The 25,996-nt window shown below is 40.4% G+C and overlaps 1 protein-coding gene and 1 long non-coding RNA gene across 3 annotated transcripts in view; one reads left to right on the forward strand and one right to left on the reverse strand.

Moving 5' to 3' along the window:
• The window catches only part of Gm36801, a 33,578-nt gene extending 31,133 nt beyond the window's left edge, over positions 1-2,445 (forward strand). The window contains exon 3 of the long non-coding RNA XR_390422.3: positions 1,882-2,445. This is a non-coding gene — a long non-coding RNA (predicted gene, 36801). The remainder of the gene's footprint in view (positions 1-1,881) is intronic.
• The window catches only part of Necab1 (N-terminal EF-hand calcium binding protein 1), a 197,560-nt gene extending 171,940 nt beyond the window's left edge, over positions 1-25,620 (reverse strand). The window contains exons 1-3 of one of the 2 annotated variants that reach the window (XM_006538234.1): positions 25,528-25,620; positions 24,634-24,761; positions 16,041-16,065 (exon numbers count right to left, since the gene is read on the reverse strand). In XM_006538234.1, the coding sequence (XP_006538297.1) occupies positions 16,041-16,065; positions 24,634-24,761; positions 25,528-25,570 (196 nt within the window). In that variant the 5' untranslated portion in view covers positions 25,571-25,620. Of the gene's footprint in view, positions 1-16,040; positions 16,066-24,633; positions 24,948-25,527 lie in introns of those variants that run through there. The other variant, NM_178617.4, reaches the window with a different exon arrangement.
• Positions 25,621-25,996: the final 376 nt, after the last annotated feature.

Below are 25,996 nucleotides of genomic sequence, written 5' to 3' on the forward strand. Positions count from 1 at the left end.
CTTCCTTCCTTCCTTCTTTCTTTCTTTCTTTCTTTCTTTCTTTCTTTTTTTTTTTTTTTTATTTTTCGAAACAGGGTTTCTTTGCATAGCCCTGGCTGTCCTGGAACTCACTCTGTAGACCAGGCTGGCCTTGAACTCAGAAATCCACCTGCCTCTGCCTCCCGAGTGCTGGGATTAAAGGCATGTGCCACCATGCCCGGCCCCTTAGCTTATTTTCTTAACTAATCAAAACTGACACTTCTTTTTCAAAAATAAAAAAGAAAGCTAAGGGTTGGGGAGAAAAGGATAACGAAAGAAAAAAGGAAAGCAAGCTATCTATTTAAAAAGTTGTTCAATGTCTATCCTTCAGGTCACAACCACACCCTCACCAACAAATAGAGCCCTGACCTCAGCGTCCGATGGAGCACCCCTGTGGAAATTTAAATCTAGTTTTTATGGTCATTGAAAATAGTAAACATAAATTTTTATGTACTTGTATTTATGTGTTACTTTAACATTTTTAAAGGCTAAATATTTTAGTTTATCAAAATTTAACAAATCATGATCACTGTCAACAATAGCAGTGGACTCTGGTACAAAGGGAACATATGAGAAGGACTGGCTGCGTCAGGCCAAAAGGACTGACGATGCTTTTCAGGGGATCTGAGAAGAACAGGGACTCTCCAGCTCATATATAATTCACATGAAAGCGTAGAAAGTTTAAGTTGAACAATGGTAAGGACAAAGAGAAAATTTATGAAGGAGGATAGCAACAAGATAAACACTGATGGAAGAGTATGGGTGAAAATTATAGAATAATGGGCTTATCAAAACCATGCAAGTGGTAAAAGAATGTATATGGAAATACTTAACATGTTTAAAGACAATATCATGACATAGGATTGTATATGCAGTAAGTTATTCTTCAGTGAATGTGAAATCCTGATTTTTATAGGAAATCAAAATTAAAAGAACTGATTGTCACTGGACATGTCCTGCAAGAAGTGTTAGAAAATGTTCTTTAGGGAGAAGGAGAGGTTGGCAATAAATGTAGAGCCATGTAAAACAGCATCATAAAATACAATGTCTTATGCTTCTCCCTCTCAATGAGTCTGAGAGATAATTGCATGAAACAATAATACCAAAAGCACGTCCATGAGCACTGCAGATTGGTAGGTGAAGTGGATTGTATCAGTTTCATGAGAAACACCATGAAAAATTAAGCATATTAGTTAAAAGATGACTGTTATTATCAACATGGGAGTATAGTGTTATTTGAAGGATAATCTATTACTTAAAAGCATAAGCACATCCAGAGAGAGGGAGAAAGAGAGAGAGAGAGAGGGAGAGGGAGAGAGAGAGAGAGAGAGAGAGAGAGAGAGAGAGAGAGAGAGAGAGAGAGAAGAGAAGAGAGATAGAACTTGGCTAGAGTCACATGAGAAGGAAGTATTAACTGAGAGATTGCCTACTTCAGATTAGCCTGTGATCATGCCGGTGGGTTTTAATTGGCTTATGAGGGTTGTGGGCAGCACCATTCCCTAGGAAGATGGTCCTGGGCTGTATAGGAAAGTTAGGTGTGCATGAGCATGGGACTGAGGCAAAGAACTATGCAGTAAACAGCATGTTGATGGTTTCTGCTTCATATTCTCACCTTGAATTCCCACCCAGACTTCTCTCAAAGTTGGACTGTGTCCTGGAAATAGAATACAGATAGCCCTTTCTTCCCCTAAGCTGCTTTTAGTCAAGAGTGTTTCACAGCAATATAAAAGAAATTAGGATACAAGGCAAGCACTCTATCAACAGAGCTATCTCCTAGCCCTCAAGAACTTTTTGCTCCATATTTTATTGAATATTCATTATTAAAAACTTCATATAATAATTTTTTCTTCTTATTCTTTTCAGGTAGAGAAAAATCTTAGAAAACATAAGAAGGTAAAATGGCTAACATGAAGTCACAGCACATTTCCTGGGACACATTCCTGGAAGCCAATCTTTAAAGCTGCTGTCAGATCTATGGAGGGCCCAAGTGCCCATGCAGACAGCTCCTGCTTCTTCACTGAACAGCCAATATCCTGACTGGTTTTGTCATCTGCTTGTGTACCATCTGAGCAGAGAAAACCTCAACTGAGAAACTGACTCCAACAAAATAGTCTGTGCACATGTCTGAGGGGCAATTGTCTTGATTGATGATTGATATGGGAGGGACAAGCCCATTCTGGGTGGCTTCATCCCTACGCAGGTAGGCCTGGACTATATAGAAAGCTAGCAGAGACCAAGAGAGGAGGCAAGACAATAAGCCATATTTCTTCATGGTTCTTGCCTCTGTTCCTGCTTTAATCCCTAGCTGACTTTTCTCAAAGATAGACTATAACTTGGACAAGTGATAAAAAGACACTCTTTCCTCCCAAATTGCTTTTGGTTTTTATTACAGCAACAGGAAAACAAATTTAAAAAGCTACCAAACATTTAGACACTTTACCTGGAAATGTATTTATTATATAAGGATTTTAGCCCAGAAACTTAGAATACCCAAGATATAAGATACAATTTGTGAAACACATGAAACTCAAGAAGAACAAAGACCAAAGTGTGGAAACTTTGCCCCTTCTTAGAATTGGGAACAAAACACCCATGGAAGGAGTTACAGAGACAAAGTTTGGAGCTGAGACAAAAGGATGAACCATCTAGAGACTGCAATATCTGGGGATCCATCCCATAATCAGCCTCCAAACACTGACACCATTGCATATACTAGCAAGATTTTGCTGAAAGGACCCTGATATAGCTGTCTCTTGTGAGGCTATGCTGGGGCCTAGCAAACACAGAAGTAGATGCTCACAGTCAGCTATTGGATGGATCACAGGGTCCCCAATGGAGGAGCTAGAGAAAGTACCCAAGGAGCTAAAGGGGTCTGCAACCCTATAGGTGGAACAACAATATGAACTAACCAGTACCCCCTGGAGCTTGTGTCTCTAGCTGCATATGTATCAGAAGATGTCCTAGTCGGCCATCAGGCCATCAGTGGAAAGAGAGGCCCATTGGTCGTGCAAACTTTATATGCCTCAGTACAGGGAAATGTCAGGGCCAAGAAGTGGGAGTGGGTGGGTAGAGGAGTGGGGCAGGGAGGGTATGGGGGACTTTTGGGATAGCACTGGAAATGTAAATGAAGAAAATACTTAAAAAAAGAATATTTTGTAGCTTTGCTGGGAATATTGAAAAAGTAAACTGAGATAACAAGTGTATATTATAAGAAAAAAGAAGACATTTAATGCCATTTCTATTGAGAACTTACAACATTTCATGTGAGATTAGAAGTAAATCAAACACACTCCCAGTTACTGAAGCTTGCTGTAATGACAAATGAAGCATTTGTTACAGGAACATTTAATTACTTGCAAAGGATGTAGATTCAAAATAAACAGCTTAAAGTACACCCCATTTATAGAAAACTTTCACTTTAATGCAAAGAAATTATTTTTATACAGATCTAAGAGAAAGAAGTACACCTCACAGTTGACTTGCTCCTTTTATGCTCCACCCCACCGTTAGCCCCAGATAACCACCTTGGGTTTTCCTTCAAGGAAGAAGGTGTCACTTCTGCTTCTTCAGAAGCCTTTCCTTTCCTTTTTTTTTTTTTTTTTTTTTTTTTTTTTGGTAGAAACGATGATGCATGAGAGATCACTAGTCCACATTCACTAAAGTGTGTCGCCTTATGTATCCTACCCATTCCAGTCCATTCTCTGTCTCTCTGTCTCTGTATGTGCATGTTTCTGCCTGTGTTTGTCCCTTTGTCTCTGTCTCTCTGTCTCTCTGTCTGTCTCTCTTTCTCTCTCTCTCTCTCTCTCTCTCTCTCTCTCTCTCTCTCTGTGTGTGTGTGTTATCATGTGTGGACATTTTACTAACTGGTCAATCAGAGAAAATGACAAAGTTTTTGCAAAACCATCAAAGAACAAAAAGGCCTTTCTGATCTATTGAGCAAGTAGCAAATCGTTTAGGTGTTGGTTTGTTACGTCTGGTAAGAAAGTCTACCTACCAGGAAACCAACAAGAGGAAAACCAGACAAAGACAGAGACAGAGACAGAGACAGAGACAGAGACAGAGAGAGAGAGGGAGAGACAGAGGGAGAGACAGAGGGAGAGACAGAGGGAAAGGAGAGAGAGAGAGAGAGAGAGAGAGAGAGAGAGAGAGAGAGAGAGAGAGAGAGAGAGAGAGAGAGAGACTTGGCTAGAGTCCCCTGAGAAGGAAGTATTAATTGGGGGATTGCCTCCATCAGATTAGCCTGTGAGTATGTCTGTGGGTTGTTAATTGGCTTATGAAGAATAACATCTTTAGGGCCTACAGAGAATTAGTAAAGGAATCTGACATGTTTTGATTATTCACAATATTAAATATCATCCATGGGGATTTACTTTTCTTATTCTTCCCAATTACACAAGAAATCAAGTCTTATGATTTCCCCACCTAAAAAGCAAGGAAATAATCTCAAAGAGGTTAATTGTCCAAGATCACAGCTTATTAACTGTATCCTAAGCTTATATATCCTTTTCTCTTTCTAGTCTCAACAACTAGGATACTGTCTGTCACACAGAGGGCATGGATTAAAATATCTGGTGCACATTTAAATGAGGAAACAGAAAAGTCAAGGTTTACATTTGTTTTCTGTGGTTCTATATCTCTGTCATATCATGCATCTCCAAACATGGTAGTAGTCAGGATAATTCCATGCTTTCTCTCTTCTTAGATTACTTTGAATTACTCATTCTTTTTTTATTTCTATTTTTATTAGGTATTTAGCTCATTTACATTCCCAATGCTATACCAAAAGTCCCCCATACCCACCTACCCCCACTCCCCTACCCACCCACTCCCCCTTTTTGGCCCTGGCGTTCCCCTGTACTGGGGCATATAAAGTTTGCGTGTCCAATGGGCCTCTCTTTCCAGTGATGGCCAACTAGGCCATCTTTTGATACATATGCAGCTAGAGTCAAGAGCTCTGGGGTACTGGTTAATTCATAATGTTGTTCCACCTATAGGGTTGCAGATCCCTTTAGCTCCTTGGCTACTTTCTCTAGCTCCTCCATTGGGAGCCCTGTGATCCATCCATTAGCTGACTGTGAGCATCCACTTCTGTGTTTGCTAGGCCCCGGCATAGTCTCACAAGAGACAGCTACATCTGGGTCCTTTCAATAAAATCTTGCTAGTGTATGCAATGGTGTCAGCGTTTGGATGCTGATTATGGGGTGGATCCCTGGATATGGCAGTCTCTACATGGTCCATCCTTTCATCTCAGCTCCAAACTCCGTCTCTGTAACTCCTTCCATGGGTGTTTTGTTCCCATGAATTACTCATTCTTATTTGTCTATTATGGAAGGTCAACATTTCTGCTGTGAACAAAGCAACACTGCTGCAGAAATGATCCATAGCAAGTGAACTGCACTAGTTAGTGCTAAGATGCTGAGGTTGGAAGGGACTCTAGACACAGACTTTATTTACAACCCCTCTGTCCTTGAATTTTGTCTCAGATTACTCATGGATAAAGCTGGAATAATGATAGCATCCTCCCTGTGGAATCTCATGAAAATTGTTTAGTGTTTGGTATGAAAAAAATGTTTTACTAAGTTATTGACTATTATTAGTAGAACAATTTCATTTGATGCATGAGCTAATATTCTCCAGATTATACAAAACTTGGTAACATACAGACTATTAAGTTCCAGAGTTTTATGAAACCATTTATGTGTGATTTAGAGTGTCATGGGAATCATAGAAACATCACAGATATTCATCGGAACTCTCATAAATAAAAGTGATACAAGTATCTCAATGAATTAAGCTCTTAATATGAGGCTCTTGTTAAGCAGTCTCACTATCTAAGTAGATACTCAAGTCAGAAATCAGAAATGTGCTTCACATTCCAAATACCAAGCACAAGGTATGTGCTGTTGAATTCCTTCATCTTTCTTACTAACCCTTCAATTAACTAACAATTCTTTGCTAATTATAAGTCAAAAAATGTCACGTTCACCTTGCCATTACTGTTCTTTAACCACTGATCTATTGATGCCTTCAATGGCTCTACTATGGTGGGCTTTACAGTGTTCTAAGTGCTATTTCAGAGTCTGGGTGAGGGTGGGACATATGTCATTGGATATTGACAGTGGACCTGACTGGCCTGCTAATGAATTGCATGCAGAGTTACTAGATATGAGGGAAAATGGAAGTGGTTTAAGCCTTTAGGTGGAGTCACTGCTGATTGGTGTCTCTGTTCTCTCTCACAGTAGAGGCTGCTGAGGAACCAGGTGTTAAGATTAGATGTTAACTGCAGTACAGATATCAACAACATAACTGTTGGTAACTGTTCCATATATACTTCTACAACTTGAGCAAGTTTCTTGCTTTCTATCAGCTTTATGACTCAGCTCTTGCTTCTTCCCTTCTGTGGAATCTATTGGCCCCCTAAATCTTCAGTCGAATGAACCTAATTTTTCCTCAACATCCCAGGCCAAATGATTTCCATTCATAGCATCACAACTGTTTTATAGTGTTTAATGACATATTTACAATAGGTCAAGTGTTGCACATACTACCAAGCATAATGACATATACTGTCCCTGTGCTCAAAAAGAAGATATATGTATATTCCCTTTATAAGTTCATAGAGACCAAGGGAATGCGTCCACAGACTAGCTGTTCAATGTGGTAAGAATATGAGATACGTGATGCTATAGATGGGAGAATGAAAGAACTGGGTAAAGCATTAGTATTTATTAAGTTTATATTTCTCACTTGTGACATCTTTATGTTGTTTCAGTTTCAACAGTCCCACAACGTAGGCATCTGGGTATAATGACCCTATGTTTGCAGGTGTCATTGACCCTTATTTGTAAATAATTCGTGTGCTGTCAAAGCTAGGGTTACTATTGCTGTGAGAAAACACCATGAACAAAGGCAAGTTGGGGAGGAAATGGATTATTTGCCTTGTACTTCCAGATCGTGGTCTATTATTAGAGGAAATCAGTCAGGAACTCATGCAGGGCTGGAACCTGGAGGCAGAGCGAATGCAGAGGCCATGAAAGGGTGATGTTTACTGACTACTTCTCGTGACATGCTCAGGATGCTTTCTTATACAACTCAGGACCATCAGCCTAGGATGGCACCACTCACCGTAGGCTGGGCCTTTGTCCATCAACCACTAATTAATAAAATGCCTTATAGCTGGATCTTATGGAGGCATTTTTCTCAACTGAGATTTCTTCCTTTCATCTAACTCTAGCCTCTGTCCAGTTGACGCAAAGCTAGCCCACAAACTATGCTGAACAGAATTCAGAGACGGATGAATGTGAAAGATGAACATGATTCGAATCCAATGGCTTGAAAGTTGTTTCAAGCAGACAGAGCTATGCATGGATGCACACAGAGGGATGGCTGATCTGGAGTTTAGTGTCCTTAAGCTATAACAAGTGCAGGCAGATAGGAAGTTTGGTAATATCCTGCTGAAGAGTCCAGACTTTATCCTGTGGACAATGAGAAGCAAATGAATTTGAATACACAAATAGAGAGATCACTCCATTATAGACCCTAGTGAAGACTTCTATCATAACACTCATTATAATGTATAATTTGTGTCTAACTCAAATGTATTTCCCTCTCAAAAATATGAACTTAAACTGTATAATGAGCTGTCTATCACTTTAGAGTCCTGTCTAAGGATCAAATGTCTGGAAACTGTAAGAGAAATCAGTTGAAGTAGTTGTCGGTCCTGTGCCTTCTCAGCAACAGAAGCCTCTGCCCATAGATCAGACATAATGTCCAGTGGGAGAAAACATTATGATCCAAACCTGTGTGAAATCCAGATTCCATCTGCTGAGGTCTGGATCAGACAGAAGGATCTAACTAACAATGTACAGGATAAATATAATCCGATCAGGTCTTTTTTATAGGATTGTCTAGCAATGTCTCAGGGACACTATTCAGTGAATAATTTCTCCAAACCTGTGAGTTTGACAACTGGTTATCTCACTGGAATGGCATGCTCTGACGATGCACACTGTCACCAAATGGCCAGCTTAATGTCCCAGACCTTTGTTATCTGTTAAGTGTCATCATGGTCTCTTATGTAGACCCTCTTCTGGTCACCCATTCTACATCACTCCTTTGCCAGCTTGAAAGCAGTTAGAGCAGTCTGTGCACCAACCCCCTAACAGGAGTTAGTATGACCTCTGAGCAATGTGAGGTGAGGGACTAGAAGTAGGGTAGATTTTCCCATAGGTAGGCAGATAGGGGGAGAGGACATCTAGGTAATAAAGATGGTGAACCTACAAAATGGCTGGCTTCTCCCTCAGCCTTCTAAACTAAGACAAGAGTCTGACAGCTTAAAACAAAGGTCTGTGGACTATCTTCTGCCAGTAGGACCCTTGCTTGAGAACTGATTTATCAAGTTCAAGGCTGAATCCCGGCATGATTCTACAACAGCTGAGAGCGAATCGGCCATCTTGTCTTTCTTTAAACTGACCAACCCTAAATTAGGGAAGGATGACCCTTCAGAGACTTTAAACCACCCAGATCTCAAGGAGAAGTTAACCTGTTTCCCAAGCCCAGCCTCCTGCCCCTGATTTGTAGAGAGGCTTTTCTGCATGTGTCTGCTGTATGTGTGTGTTTCCTTACCCTAGTAAAAAAAACTTCCTTTAATAGCAAACAAACAAACAAACCAAAAAACCCCACAATTTTAACTAAACTCTGTTCTCTGTTCTCTGTTCTCTGTTCTCTGTTCTCTGTTCTCTCTCTCTCTCTCTCTCTCTCTCTCTCTCTCTCTCTCTCTCTCTGTGTGTGTGTGTGTGTGTGTGTGTGTGTGTGTGTGTGTGTGTGTGTGTGTGTGTGTGTGGTGTTGCTGTTAAATTTATTGCTTCCATAGGGTAGCACACAGGACCAATGCATAGTAGCAGTTGAATGAATGAATGAAAAAAAGAAAAAAGAGATGGAAGATTAAAACTAGCACTTAAGAATTTTTCAATCCAAACCCTAGCTATGCACACTTCTCCTCAGCTTTAATAACCATTTTAAAATATCTTTATATGAAATATGTAGAACAATATTATAAAAAATATTCTTATATTTAAAGATATATATTGATCACATGCTATATTGGCATCATTAAGAAACTACATGGCATAAAATTTGAAAGCAAAGTCTTACATATATCACTTAATTCCTTGAATTTTTTTAAAAGCTACAAATCAAATTCAGTTTAGCTTCTTTAGTTTTTAATATGGAACAACAAAAATCTCAAGAGATTTTTACATATAAGGTATCCCTTATATGTACCCTAAGTATGCACAACTTAAGCTAAGATTATTGGTTTGCAAACAACAGGAGAGACTTAACAGCTAGGGCAAAGGCAGGTCAATTCATCACAACAGGTTTTGGATGATAATAAGGTCATCTTGGACAGAAGCTCTGTGGCTAGTGGTGGTAACTGCCCTCCATCATGGGTAAAGCATTGAGATGGACAGTCAGTAACAAGAATAAGGACCACAAGAAGACTAAAAGTTTCTAACATTTATTAAAGACTTCCTGAGGGTTGGACATTATCCTGATAAGCTTGTGTGCATCATCTCTCTCTTTCACATGCATGTACCAGGGTCACCATCTTTGTTTCTATTTTATGGAGTAAGAGGCTAAGGAATCTATTGGGGTCACATAAAAAAGTAGAACAAAGTTTGAATCCAGTTAATCTGACTACAGGTCATAAGCTTAACCACTATGCCACATCCGTCTGGGATCTAGAAGGAATAAAGACAATGGCTAAGTTAAATTGCATTCGTGTATAAGGTTGGATCTAGGCTTTAAATGGTATTCTCTGTATACGTCAGACTCTGCTGTCATAGCTGGGTCTGACTTCTGAGCATTTAGTGGCCATTTATTGGGTTCCCAAGTCTGAATCTAGATTTTGTATTTCCTTATGTGATATCTGATAGGTCCTGATATGTAAAGATCAGTAACTTCATGATTTTCTACTTATGGGAGGAAAATAACACATTTTTGTATGTGAAACTGCTTTTCACTTCAGAAAAAAATACTATGGAAACAGAAATTTTGTTTTCTCTTATTCTGTTATAAAAATGTCATTGTAGTCAGGATCTGCAATGTTCCTCCCATACTCAGTGCTGTGAGCCGCTCCTAATAGGGCATAGATTAAGTGACTCATTGCTGATACACATGGCTTTGGCTTCCAGGGTGGTGGGTGTCTGGTTGACTTTCCATTATGCCTGAGAAAAATCATGGGCACAGAGTTATTTGAGAAGCCTTCTGATAAATGATCTTATTCTAAGTTTCACATACATTTTAAGAAATGAGAGAGAAATTATGAAAGAAAAATTCAACTTTGCATTAATACTATTAATTTCTGGGCACACATCTCAATCTTTCCATTTTATCTGGAGCTACATCCCTGACTACATGAAGGAAGAGCTTGGGAGCTCCTTAGGGTTGAGAGATAACTCTCTGCGTGGCTCCCATTAAAGCACAGATTTGTTACCATCGTTTTAGAAGATTATATACTGCCCTAAGGCTCTGGGGTGAAAACCCGGAGCCCTATGTGCTGAACTTTTGTTTTAGCCTCTTCTAATCTTATCTTCATAAGAGCACAGAATAAGCCAAGAATTGGGTAATGAACTTGAAAGGCTTTTTATTGCTTCTCATAGAATCAGCCAGGACTTGCTGACCAGAACCAATGCAGTCTTCAAAATATAGAAACGGAACATGAACTGCTTGTTTTCCAGGACGTTTCTTGCTAATGCTATTTTCTGGAGATTTGCTAGTCATTCAGGACTTTTTTTCAGCTTCCCAATGAAGGACCTAACACATAAATTAAATGTAATTATTGTGTATTACAAAACCAGAACATCAGACCTTTGTAGACTTGTTATGTTACAACACACACACACACACACACACACACACACACACACACACACACACACAAATGAATAAGTTAATTCGGAGTAAGAAGGATCTCGATTAACTATGTTGTTAGCTTAAGAAGCAACTCAAAGGCAGTTAGTTAACCCTTTTAGTTTGATTTGGTCCATTATAAAACGTTAGAAACAATAGCTACAAATATGAGCTATCAGTACCTAGATTTAAATTAACGCTTCACTGCGAGGATTGAATTGTCAATAGCTTTACTAAGCTGCAGACCATTTGTGCAAGAGCATCAAGGCAGGCAACATGAGCTCACTGGAAAAACAGTGGCAAGTCTATCACGGAGGTAACCTACCACCTTCTGACTGGATTCGGTATGTGCTCTACACAAGGGGTTTCACATATAGTATTGTAAACGTGATCAGTAAGCCATAGCTGGGGTAGGGAGTCATAGGCTTTACTGACAAAGCTATGACTGTTGTTTGGCCAAATGACCATGATGTGCCTATCAAATTACATTTCAAATAATAATGCTATACACATAGAAAAGTGTTGCCATCACCTTTGGTCAAAGAAGCATTTTTTTTTGTCAGTAGTGACTCTTAACAAGCACTGAGAATAATAATTTTAGAAGCCCACTCATAAGTGAGACACCTGTATTATCATGTTCCTCCCCCACCTCATGTTCCCCCCAGTGTTCAGGGACCATTGCAGAAGATGTGGAGAGAAAAAAAGAACTGAAGCATCAGAGGAAGATGGGAACAACAGTGTGAACCTCTGACTTTTGATAGCTATGTATCTACTGTACTCCTGAATTCACAGCAGGTATGAAAATATACACAAGGTCTGCACAAGATTGGACCTGTTTTCACCCTGTAGTGGAACTGGGAACGGTAGGCTCCACCCTTCTTTGAGAATGAATAAGAAGTTATTGATTCATGAGGGAAAGAAGTTTTCTTCACATGTGGTCATGTGATCAAACTAAATGAAACTCGTTAGGTCACGAAAAGTAAAAAGAAGAAAAGGCATGAAAGAAGAATAGGAGCAAATTGGAAAGAAATAGAGAAAGGATTAGTAAGGCAGGAGAGATAGTGTGTGTGTGTGTGTATGTGTGTATGTACGTGTATGTGTGTGTATGTGTGTATATGTGTGTATATGCATGTGTATGTGTGTGTATATGTTGTTCATTATGAAATATCATAGTGAAATGTTATTGTGTATAGGAAGTATATAGTAATAAAAAGCAAAATGCTTCAAAAATATAATCTGAGTTGATTCTCAAGACAGCTTTGAAGGAGTTATCATTAACCCACTTCACAGATAAGGAGAAACAGAAAAGGTTAGAGACTTGTTCAGTATCATGAACCTAGACAGAGTAAGAGCCAAGATACTGGGATTCGTTTTTCTCATCTTCTGTTTTTCCGATAGCTTCAATCTACTTGGTGGGCTTCTCAGAATGTTTCCAGGCAATATATATTAAGAACTTAGCATTTACCATAATAATCCACCATTAATTTTAGTCATTATTAATAATTTGTAGAAATAGCTAAATAGCACAGTGCAGCTTCATTAAATAATTCATATAATCATCAGGTTTCAAGGTCAAATTGTTGATGATGCCCCTCTTACAAATAGTCATAACTATTTACTTAGAACCTATGTCATGGTAGGCAGTTTGCTCAGTCTTATGAGCCTCAGACAGCTCTGCCCTCACAGACTTAGAGCAACTAAAAGCCAGAGAACTACACCACAGAGCAATTCAGCCAGAAATCAGCCATCACACAGAGGTCAACACCACCATTTATCTACCCTAACTATTTGCTGACATGAACAGCAGTGGGTCTGAGCAAGTGCATATCAACAAGAAGAACTGGATGTCACTATTCACTGCTAGGGACCTTTTTACTTTGCATTTTCCTAAGCTAAAGAAAGACTTTTGGCCCAGACACAGAGCAATAAACACCGTATATATGTAGAATCTGAAAAATGTCAAGTCCATAGAAACAGAGTAGAGTGGCAGTTGCTGAGAGCTGGGCGTAGGAGAAATGGGGTGATGTTGTTAGAAAGATACAGACTTTCCAGTCATAAAATGAGCAGGTTCTGGGGATCTGCTGTGTGCTACGTGTGGTGATGAATGTGTTAATCAATTTGCTGCTAACCTTTGCACAATGAATACGTACAACCCAACATCATATCACATACCATTAATACATGCAATTAATAAAACATTAATAAATTAGCAAATTTAATTGCTAATTAAATTTCCTTAAATACAAATTATAAATATTTTCCAAATATTTAATAAATATCCATGCACTGTTTTTGTTGTCATTATGCCCAGGTGTGAGGAAGCATTTCTGTGTTTAATTTGGGGCTTCTCAGATCAAAGCACTAACATCTCCCCGAAGCAATACTCTTTCCAAGTCTGTCTTCCTGCTTAGAATCCTAGCCTGTGATTTCAAAACAACAACCAGACCAAAAAGTATCTCACCAAGACATCGTTATTATAGCTAATCCCTAATCATGTAGTTTCTCCCATTTATTTATCCTGTAGCTTTGCTTTTATGTCACATGGAGTCCAAATGCTAATTCTGTCCTCTGGCAGGCTGATTCCCATTCTGCTTACTGCTTCTCCTTCCTCTCATTATTACAGCAACAATTAAGCTGTCCACAAGGGTCTGTGTCATGTGAGAGTCCGTTCCCAAGAGAGCAAATGCACGTAATTGCTGTTTACTTGCAAACACAGATTACAATAAACACGTGGCCCGGAAAGGTGGCTGCTTCTGTATCTTCATACTTACACTCCATCTTACCCTCACCAATTTTCTTTTTCACTTCAGCATGCCTGGTAAATAGCTTTATGTTTTCTCTCTACCAAATCCCACTACAGAAGACATTATTGAAATGTCACCAGTTGCTTCATATAGTCAAGGCATCATGACACAGAAAGGACTCATAACTTGGAAATTAAGTTACTACTGTGTGTCAGACACTCCCCCGGTGGTTTTACGTACATCATCTCATTTATTATTTACAATGATTCCTGGCATCTGCAGAGCTACAGGGTGGAATAGCTGTGACTTATGCCCAGACCTGCTGGAGGCTAAGCATCTCTCGTCTTTACACTGAGAGTCAGAATGAAGAATAAGGTAGGGAGAAGGTAGAGGGGAATGAGCAGATCAAAGTGATGTATTGTGGCTAGAGTATCTTCATTACTAACTTATTAAACAACTGTCTACAAGTATAAAATACTTGCTGGGCATAATATTGACACAGAAGACAGATTTATGCCCTAGAGAAGCAAGCTTGGCTAAGAGAACTAGAATCTCTTAGGATCAACTTCAGCCCTCTACTGTACTGATCTATATATGTGGAAGAGTTAGGGACTCAGACAATGGGCGGGGGCCCTGCAGCATATGGATGACTTCCTAGACTTTTGCCATATGTAATATGTGGATATTCACAAACCACTAGAGAGGAATGTATAATAAACAGTTGTTAAGGCATGCAAGTATCATGGAATTGGACTAGTGGAGAAATTCTCAGGCAATTGTGTGGTTCAGAAGATTGTAGGGTAAATGCAAGCAAAGACTGAGAGTTAGGAGCTGGGAGAAGGTGGTTTTGATCATGTGTTAGAATCAAACACTATGAAAGTGAGTAGAAAACAGGAATCACGTTCAGGGGAGGAGATGTTGGAAATAAAGGATACATAGCTGATAGAACATGTGACTATGCTGGGTAGCATGAATTATAGAGCTATTATAGCCATTACATTTATTCATGTGCATTGATTTGACAGATGATTTTTGTCACGAATATGGAGTATGATAACTGGATTTTACTTTGGTTATGGAGTATGATAACTTTGATAGAAAGAGGAGTGATAGATATAAAGATAATGTCTAGCCTTAATCAGAGTCTTAAGGTCCAAGGAAACAAAAGATACCACCAGAAAGAACATGGAGCTTCAGTGGAGAGGGGACCAGGTATATTAGACCAGGCAGAAGCTGAAATACAAGGCAGCTGGCATAAGTACCAATGTGTCCCTGTGTTGTCGATCAGTGCTACTGGGACCAGATATTAAGCAAAGGGCTAAAAAATCAGATAGGAGGGCAAAATGAAAATATCCTCACTTCCATCTTCATGAGCAATAATACAAGGGAGCAAAGGGCATCATTGATTTGGTAACATTACAGTTGTTGCAACATAATTTGAAACAAGCTATTCTGATAGTCAGACCAAGGTTTATATGATGAAACTGGGGATGCTATTTCAGTGTTCCCTGGGTGGATGTTTGGTGTTGGCGAGAAAGGGGTATAATGAGAAAGCTCTTATGGGTCTGTGTTCTTAAGCACAAACTAGATACCATGTTGTAATGGTCAGATCTGACTGCAATCTTTCCTTGAATCTAAGAAGTGATATTTCAAGCATGGGAAAGAAGCTTTTGTATCCTGAAACCATTAAGCCACTTTTAACAGTAATATGCCTATATTGAAGTACTTAAGTAGAACAAACTTAATAAGCTCGGATTCTGTGGAATGAAATCTCTAATGGAATCAAGGAGTAAAAAATTACCCATGAGCTTATAATTGGACTTAGCAGAGCTGCCTCTAAATTTTCAGGGCAAATTTTTTATTTTTGGTTTGCTGCCTTTCACATCTCTCTACCTGTGGATGAGAGTTTCCCATGTTTCAGGCAAGAGTAAGCTGTAATGTTTCCAGGCAGCAATACCACAATGCCTTGGGAACTTCTTAGGCCACTATGAAATTGGTGGATGTTGGTACCAAGCAGATTTATGTTCAAAAACCTTGGTAGCTTAGAACTCTAAACAAAATTCATACACCAGTACACTCGATAAATTGAAGCTGCTATTGCTATACATTTTTTTCAAGCATTAAAGGGAGAAGTAACAGCTCACATATGATGGGACTTCAAAAGCATAAATCCCATCTTGCTGTCAAATTTGAATTCATCTGCCAACTTCTCATGAATATCTGTAGACATAAACATCAAAAATTATGACTATTGCTAAAATTGTATTTTTCACGTCCTTTTCTAGGACTTTCTACTTCCCTGCTCTTTAGAAAACAGTCTAATATATAATGAATTAATAAATAGAAATTGTAGAATTTGGGTCTTACCATTTTTGTCTGCTCTCCTCAGAATCTGGAAAGAAAAGAAGAAAAATGTTATCCTCTTTTTTTCTGCTGTGCTGGGGCTTAACTCACTTGCCTAGCATATGTGCAGCCCTAGGCTGAGTTTCTAGAATTGGCAGCAGAAAAAAAAAAAAAAGAAAGAAAAAGAAAAAAGAAAGAAAGAAAGAAAAAGAAAAAAAAAGAAAAGAAAAAAAAAGAAATCTTTTGTTCCTAAGTATTGCAATGAATGCTGTATTTACCCATCATTCATATATTGCTAAACAAATAAAACTCCTATGTTAAGTGAACATTTTCTACCTTCCTTTAAAAATATTCCCTCATCTGGAAAGAGCTCGAAAGTCCATCAACAGGTTAATTGATAAACCAAGTGTGAGATCAGTATAGTAAAGAACTAGTGGGCCATTTTAAAAAGAAACAACTCTCAAAAAAATTTTACGTATAAAAATTTGGTTGTATGTCAACATGATTAGGCTGAGTAGAAAACCGAGACACAAAAATGCCTCTGTATAAGTCCCTGTGTATACAGTTTTTAATTGCATGGTAATATTTAGTGACAGAAAGTAGATCAATGCTGTCTAACAATTGTCAAGGTTGAGAGCTATGGAGTATAAATGTATATCAGAAAACTGTCGAGGATAATAAAAATATTAAATTATCTCAAGTATAATTGCTTCTTTGTAAAGGGCACGAGTATTCACAGATTAGCACCAGAGAAACCAGGAATGTTAATCATGAAGCGATGTCTCCTCAGTGAAGGAAGTGTACACCTGCTTCCTACCCAGAGGGCTGGGAGTAAGTAAATGTTAATACCCTGGGGTCCTTTGCTCTCCATAGAGCTAGGCCTTACACAAATCCCCCAAAAGGTTTATCCCAGACTCTTCCTCCCTAGACCTCATCTTAGCTTTGTTTCTCAATCAACTGAATGCATCCTTAGGGGAGATGTCACATGTCAGATGACCTCTGTGCTATCTCAGAGACCACACCAGATCCCAGGCCCTTAAGCTATAGAACCCATCTTCATGTAAGAGAACACAGGACTTTGCAATAGAGTTTTGATGTAGTCAACCCTTAAGATTTATTGTGCACATGGTAAGAGGATAGTTGTTACCAGAATACTTTAATCCAAATTGTACAGTACTTAAATATGTTTAAAATGATCTAGCCTATTGTCAAACTCTAGAAGTTTGAGTTAGCCTGGCTAATTATGCCATACTTAACTGAGTTTTCATCCTTGCCTCTTTGCAGATTGCTTTGTTGCCAGCTGTGACATTTGCAGGAACCATCATATTTCATAAGTTATAATGCAACAAACATATTTTAAATGTATGTACTTTAATGTAAATTAGGTGATACCTCAATAAAATGGGAAATAAAAGCTGAGTAGAAAAATAACAAATGATCAGTAAATAGGAGCCCACACATCAATTCTGTGACTTACTTGACTATAGTAATATTGTTAACATGGACCCTGTTTATGGTGTGTAGATATACTGCGATTTTTTTGGCTATCTAATATTCCTTACTAGGTGACAATGCTTTCTATTTTTTTTTCTGGGACACTAACCTTTCTTCTACTTTTGGTTTGTATGTTTAAGGGCTGGGTGGAGCATTTATGCCTGACAGATTTTCACACCTCTCTGAAAATGATGTTTGATGTGTCAGGAACACCTTAGGCCAGTCAATAACAGGCTATACTTGAGCAGTTAGGAGAAAGATACAATTTGCTTGCTTGGTACTTAAACATGAGAAGATATGTGCTGTGGGTTGAACTGTGTTGTTGTTGGTTTCCTGAAAACAGGTGTTGAAGCACAAGTTTCTTAGTTAACTATACATGTGACCTTATTTGAAATTGGGTCCTTCCAAGCAATACCACTCAAGGGCATATACCCAGAAGATGCTCCAACATGTAATAAGAGCACATGCTCCACTATGTTCATAGCAGCCTTATTTATAATAGCCAGAAGCTGGAAAGACCCAGATGTTCCTCAACAGAGGAATGGATACAGAAAATGTGGTACATTTACACAATGGAGTAAGTACTAATCAGCTATTAAAAATGATGAGTTTATGAAATTCTTAGGCAAATGGATGGATCTGGAGGATATCATCCTGAGCGAGGTAATCCAATCATAAAACAACACACATTATATGCACTCACTGAAAAGTGGATATTAGCCCCAAAGCTCAGAATACCCAAAATACAATTCACAAACCACAAGAAACTCAAGAAGGAAGACCAAAGTGTGGATACTTCGATCCTTCTTAGAAGGGGGAACAAAACACCCATGGAAGAAGTTACAAAGACAGAAGGAATGACCATCCAGAGACTGCTTCACCTGGGGATCTATCCCATATACAATCACCAAACCCAGACACTATTGTGCATGCCAACAAGTGCTTGCTGACAGGAACCTGATATAGCTGTCTCCTGAGAGGCTTTGCCAGTGCCTGACAAATACAGAAGTGTATGCTCACAGCCATTCACGGTAATGAGCACAGGGTACCCAATGAAGGAGCTAGAGAAAGGATCCAAGGAGTTTAGGGGGTTTGCAACCCCATAGGAGGAACAACAATATGAACTAAACAGTACCTCCAGAGCTCCCAGGGACTAAACCATCAACCAAAGAGTACACATGGTGGGACTCATAGCTCTAGCTGCATATGTAGCAGAGAACAGCCTTGTTGGACATCAATGGGAGAAGAGGCCCTTGGTCTTGTGAAGGCTCTATGGCCCAGTGTAGGGGAATGCCAGGGATAGGAAGCAGGAGTGGGTGGGTTGGTGAGCCGGCGGGGGGGGGGGGGGATTTTCAGAGGGGAAACCAGGAAAGGGGATAACATTTGAAATGTAAATAAAGAAGATATCCAATAAAGTCAAAATAAATCAAAAATAAAAATGATTTACCCAGGGAAAAAAGAGAGAGAGAAATTGGGTCTTTATTTGGTGTAATCAGACAATAATGAGGTATGGGCCCTAATGTGATGGTCTTCTAAAAGGATAACGATACAGGGACACTCACAACACTCCAAAAAGCTATGTTGAGATACTTGGAAGAGTCAACTGTTGCTCTCTGAGCCCCTGGATAGTCTCTAAGGAGATAACCTCAGCTGCTTATTACAAAGGCCAATACGCTATTATATATTTAGACCTTGAGTAGTTTTTGGTTCTTTCTTTCTTTCTGTTAGGAGCAACCCAATTAACCCCATGTGATGTAGGCACTGGCAGAAGTCTAACTGGATGACATAATGTGCTGCATACACACCTGCAGAGAATGACCATCTACAGTATTGCAAATGCAAACTTTAATTATATGGAAAGAGCCCTCGAGGTTCTTGTTTTTCTGGAGTAAGCTTTAATTATAGTCAAATAACTAGAAAAATCCCCAATTTTTTTCCCATTGGAACTTCTTAGTGAACAGTTAAAAACACAGCCAACTGTTTTTCATGATTACTTTGGCTATTTTTCTTTGTTCTATCACAGGAAAAGTGTTTTCCCTTCTTCGTTCTTTTGGCTTCACACAAGTGAGGTACGGATAAATATACTCTTCACTAAAATGCTTTATATTATAAATACCAATATTATTTCTAACAAATCTCATCCATGAAACCTTCCCAGCAACAGATGGGTCCCACTCTAACGATCAAACATAAACCGGCCCTCCATTTCACAGAATAGACTTCATTACTACGAGAGGATGACTTTCAGTGGTAAGAGACTAGACTGGTGGAATAGACTGGTACAACATTCTGGAGTGGTTGCTGGTGGAGACTTTAAAGATCCATTCTTCCACCAGAGCTTCTTCCTGTCTCCCAGAATTGAAAAGCTACAGCCAAGTCAGGGAGGTGTGAAGCACATCCCATCTCTGGTCTTTGATTAACCATCAGGTTTGAGTTTTGAATTCTACTGTGTCCTCACAAGTGAGAAATGAGTAGAGCAGAAGCAACCACACATCTAGAGTGGACCCAGAATTTCCATCATCATCCCATGTAAACAACAACCAGGGGCAGCACTCAGGCTCTCAGAGATGAAATTAAGACAGTAGCTCATGTTATTAGTCTCCTGTAATTAAATATGGATAGAATTGCCACTCCTGCAAATTTTGCCTCCAAGCTCACAATTTAAAAAAAAAAGAAGCACTGCAGATGAGAATGGAGCTCAGTATGTAGTGTTACTACAGCCTGCTAATCTTAACAGCTGCCTGCACTAGGCATAGTAAATACATTTAAATATGTCCAGGGAGGAAGCTTAAATATGAAGAACACTGTACTTCACTATAATTTACGGATTACGGACGGCTTCTTTATTATCTCCAAAGATATACTTTCATACCCATAAATGAAATTCCTTGTTTCTCACTAAGTTATTGAGGGCAGACTTTAAATGTAAATGTTATCTTGAAAGCATAAAAATGTCACAATTCACTGGACTAACAAGGACCCCAGAACAGGACTCAGGGTAAGATGGGTTGTCAGTCCCTTGACAGGATCCTGGGCAACTGGGATGCACAGCAGAACCTTGGAGTTCATAGAGAGCATGAACTTATATACAGAAGGAACGAACACAGCTGTGAGTCCTAGTGCACAGCCCTGAGCCCACAATAAAGAGTTTGATCCAACACCACAGGTTGCCCTCAGGCTGCATGGAAGTAGGCACTAGAAAACACATGACTAAAATGTAATTAATGCATTCTATTCCATTCTTCTCGGTGTTGCCCAGGGTAAGCCCTGTGTGGAAAGACATGGCAAAAGCCACTCTTGTCTAGCCTTTTACTTGACATTTTCTGAAACATACAATGGCATTCAAACGATCCAGTGTGTCTGTGTGACTGGGCAAGACAGGAGATGTATAGCAATAGCAGAAATTGGGCATAGACTTATGATGTCGAAAAGCCCTTTGTGCTCTGACAATACTCTGTCCATGCCATCTCACACACAAGTAATGTGTGCCAAGCCTCAGAACCAAGCACCTTTTAGAAGGAGAAGCTATTACTCATTTTGACTAAGTTCTGACCTTCCAGGCCAAGTGCTTTGCATGGGCTTCCATACATCGATAGAGAAAAAAGGATGTCAAATTGTAAAGTCATCACTTTCTTTTCTGACACTCTTGCTTTAACCCTCCCTTGTCAGCAAAATGGAGACGGTCCTGTTCCTTTTCCATTAAAAGTAATGAGAGGTAGGACGGGTGGTTTAGAGGTGGAACATCCACTTAGCATGCACAAGATCCTGGGTCAGATGTGCAGCAGTGAACACAAGAGGAGCCAAAGGAAATCTATTGGAAGAGGACAGTGTCACTGAATGAATAGAGATGCAACCCATTTCTTTTGGAATTTCTCTTACGTCAGGAGCAGAATTGATCTTCTCCCCCCCCCCCCCCCGACACACACACACTGTGAAGTAGCAGACTAGTTTAATCAGAAGAGAACCTGACTACTCCAAGGACTCATGCTTTAAATGTGACTTTCTTCTCCATCGTCTGAAATGAGGGAACCTGGGTAGTGAAAAGGGAATCCAATTGTCAGCCTTCTGATCATTTTGTGTTGCTGTGTGTACTGGAGGCCATTCTGGCCCTGTCCCATGCCTGGCAGGTGTGCCTTGTATAAATATGCCCAGCAGTAGTGTGCCAGCATGCACGGGTAGCCAGCACTCGGGAAAGGTCTTCTCCTCACCCTTAGTAGGTATTCATAATTAGTTATAATAAGCTGATATATAATTGTGGCTTTTCAGGAGAAGACAATATAGACTCTGCTTATGTGGTTCCTTTGTGAATTTAGCTACAGCTATTTTACTTATGAATTTGTGAATATGGACATGGACATACCATAGAGATTCAAATGTACATTTCATGTGTCTTTTTTTTTCTTTGATATTTAGACTGTCACCCCATAATGAAAACATGGCACCTGCCGAATATAAATAAGAGAATGAAATGAAAGACAATGATTCTACAGAATCTGATTTTCATGTTAAGTCAACCATTTACCTCTAGTTTCTAGGCAGCTTGCTGGACCTAGTCATGTCCCCAACAGCATCCACAAATGGGGTTTATGTAGATTCCCTAAGAAGTCTAAAGACTTACTGTCTCAGTGACACATCGGTATAAATGAGACTATTCTTATTCCTATTGGGAGAGTCAGTTCTTCCCCCAAATTGGAAATTAGCCTGTGAGGAGCAGGAGTCCCCAGTGGTCTCTTATCATTTCAGATCTAGAAGAGGAAGAATATACCACCCGTTCCTTGTGTTGATCTGAGTAGATTTCAAAAAGCAATCATTCTTAGCAGTGCTACTAGAATATACTAAATCTAATCAAATCAAATGATGTATTTATGTTTCACATTGTGTTGTTGCTAAAACCGACAGGATCCAGAAATGAATAATTCAGAGGTCTCTAAATAACCAACCCTTTTTTCATGTCACACAATTCACCAGAGTGTTACATTTTTTCACAAAATAACTCAGGAATGTGTAAACAACATATTTTCTATCCAAGAAAAAAGAACCCAACTGCAGTTAATCTTTTTTTAAAGCTATGTTTCAAAGAAAAACAGGCATGTTAACGCCTCTCTTGTGGAATCAGGTTTTTTGGTTTTTGTTTTTCTGGGTTTTTTTGTTTTTGTATTTTCCAATTCTGGAACTAGACTTAAGAAGGTAAGGGAGCCAGCCCTGTTTATAGATGAAAGCTCCATCAGGACAGGGAACTTACATTAAAAGAACTTGGGAACAACTGCACCTACATAATAAGATGAGATTTAAAATTTTGCTTTTAATAACCTGCTGTTGAACACGTGAGCTTAGAATGGTAAGTCTGTCGGGTGGCTTTCTTTGCTCTTTCATAGTCTCTATACATTCCTCAGCAGAGAATCTCCAGGATTTGTTAGAGGCAATAAGATAAAAGCACGGGTAGTGCTCAGTGTCCTCAGAGGGCAGAGCACAGATTAGGCACAAAAGGACAGAGGTCCCACTTGACCTCAGGACTAACTTCTTGGCAGATTGGTTTTCTTCCTCATAATAGTCTGGATGAGCAAGGTCCTGATTCCCTCCTGATCCTGGGGATTGCACACTCATGTGTGCAGCCCTGTCTTTACAATGACCCAACCTAGTTCCTGGAGGCAGGGCATGAAGAAATAATTAGAGCATAGACTGAACCATTGCAGAGATTTAAAAGAAAAAAAAAAAACCTACAACAATGTGTTGCAGTAAAAAGTGGAAATCATGTTTTCATGGGGAGAAAATGGTTGGCCCCCAAAGCCTGAATCCTGTGTTGGCACTGCATGGTGATGTGGGGAGAAGGCTGCCTGGAGGTGGGGTTGAAGCTTCGATTAAGTCTTACACAAGTTTTAATTATTGATATAAATTTCTCAGCCAATTTTTTAAAAAGTCTAGATAATTCCTTCACGACAAATCAAAGACTCCTTGCCCCTCCCCCATTATCTTCAAAATCCCTGACTGGCCATTATGATAGTTGATGTCCTCACATTTTCATTTTTCATACTCAAGTGTATTTAGCCTCTGGCCCACCTCCTTCATGCTTGGACTTTAATAAGGAGTGATGGCTTAGAGAAGGGGAGGGGCAGGGACAAACGAGGCTCCTTTGCATGCTTTGCCCATTTTCCATCATGCTAAAAAAGGAGCGGCTAGAACTGTCCCCACTGAGCAAGCCAGACACTACCTGGGGGAACAGAGTGAATTTTACATGTGAACAGCAGCTAGAAGAGCCAGAACCCAGAAGGCAAGCAACCCAGGAACAGGAAAGCCAGGAAACAAAACAAGGCAGCCGGGTGAGAAACAAACATTAGGGACAAAGCGAAGCGGAATCTAGGAGCAAATTAAATCTAAAACTGAGAGAGAAAGAGGGGGGGGGGGAGAGAGATTACAGCATAAGGAGACAAAATAGCACGGAAAGAATGGTCAGGCTAGAGATGCGAAGCAAGGAAGTCAATTCCCAAGCAAGGAATGGGACCATAGGGAAAACCATCAAAAGCTAGAAGAGAAGGTTAATGATAGTAATTACAACTTAGGCAGGGCAGGTGGTGGTGGTGGGGAGAATAATAGGGAAGGCAGCGGGCACCAAAAGAGAAAAAAAAATCATTATGATAAAAGAGACCTTGGCTTCTGTTGTAAAATAAGAAAACGAATACGTTCAAAGAAATTGTTTTTGAAGGTAGCTGGGAGTAGCTGGAGGGGCATCACAATGTCTAAGGCTTCCGTCAGCGCTCCCAGCACAAGGGAGAGAGAGTGCCTGCCAGTAAATTGGGCAGCAGGGATGAGACCGGAATCAAGTCCTACACTGCTCAATGGGAGACTCTCCATTCCGGGCAGAAGCCCTAGGTTCTGGGAAGTCGAACTTTGGGGGCTCCTTAAAGCTTATAATCAAAGCTGCAGGTCTGGGACAGCTCTTTACAAGTTGGGTGGCAGTCCTTTCTCTTGCATTTATTTGCCTAGGGTCCTCTGGGGAACAGCAGATAGGAGATAGTTTGAGTGGAGGTCTGATAGCAATGCCAGCAGCCAACCGCTGCTCCTGACCCCTCCCCTCTCACAGAGGTGATGCCTAATGCGCCCACCTAACTACTTCAGCTATACTTACGTCGAGGAAGATGGACATGCCCTTGGACAGTTGCAGGGTAGAGCTGAGCTCTTCCGAGGAGTTGTTGGAGGAAGGCGAAGTCTCCCGGGAATCCTCCATCCTCAGCGGTCCTGGCGCTGGCGGGCAGACTGGGCGGGATGCAAAGGCTCTGACCTGGTGCTGTCTCAGCTGCTGCCTCCCCGCGCCGCGCCACCAGGGTCGGATGCAAGTGGGTGTTCGCTCTGAGCGCGCGCCTCCCTCTGCTCTGCGCGGACTCTCCTCCCTCTCCCGCCTCTAGGCTTCAGCACGCTAGCTCTCGCCGCCCCCTTCCCGTGGCTGACTGCACCTCACTGGGGATCCGACTTAGCAACACTGTAACTCCCCTTGCCAGTGAGCATTCCCTGGCCTTGACAAGCCCTTAGTCACTTGCCAGAGGTAACCTTCTGGACCCTGCCCACCACACCGCACTTTACATGACAGAGCAGATCAAGCTTTGTCCTGAGCATCAGAGGGGGGTGGGGTGGGGGGGTGGGGGGGTCAGAAGCACTGAGGGAAAACCATGAGTGGGAAGAAGGAATCGAGTTTTGCCTACTCCATCCTTGATGGAAACAGAACTCTGTGCCCCCCTCACTCCTCCCCACGCCCAACCTGGTTTCTGGATTCTGTCCTGGAAGGGATAGCTAGTTCAGTTTTGGATTAAGGCACTGGGTCTGGCCATCTGCCTTAGTTGCTTTTTTATCTTGTGGTGTAGCAAATTGCTAAATCTTTAAAGCTTAGTGTTTACGAATCGGCAAAACGATCACCAGGGTGGTGCTTAGCTTATAGTTCCACTGCTTGCACACTTGGCACTATCAGGTGTAGGGAGGGAGAGGCAAGCCCGGCACAACACAGACAAAATGTAGGGAGATAACTTGCCTTGCGCCAGTCGTCCTGGCCATGAGCCTTCTTCCAACACCATGGATTCTGGCGTTTCCAACCTCCCTACCTCCCGGCTGCTCTGAATCTACTGTTTACAGAGAGTGAGTTTGCAACTCTGGCTGAACGTTGGACTGTGTGTCACTTAGAGTGTGTGTCAACTTCAAAATGTCCTAACAGATGAATGAATTGTCATTCTTCCTGCAGGCTTTCTTCGTGCCTAGACCTAGAAGATCGTACTTTCTGAGCTGGGGTGCATCAAAGGCTTTTAAGAGCTGCACCCTTCCAATGGTACATTTATTCGTACTCGGAGTTAGGAACTCACTCCCACAAAAGCAAAACAAACAAACAAACAAACAAACAAACAAACAAATTAAGGCCTGAGTTTCACTTCTGGATTCATGTTCAGTTAGCATGTGGTTGTCCCTAGCGTATTTTTCCTCTCTCAAAGCGTCTCAGGCAATCTTTA

Source organism: Mus musculus, chromosome 4 (genome assembly GCF_000001635.26).
Source record: "Mus musculus strain C57BL/6J chromosome 4, GRCm38.p6 C57BL/6J".
Lineage (NCBI taxonomy): Eukaryota > Metazoa > Chordata > Mammalia > Rodentia > Muridae > Mus > Mus musculus.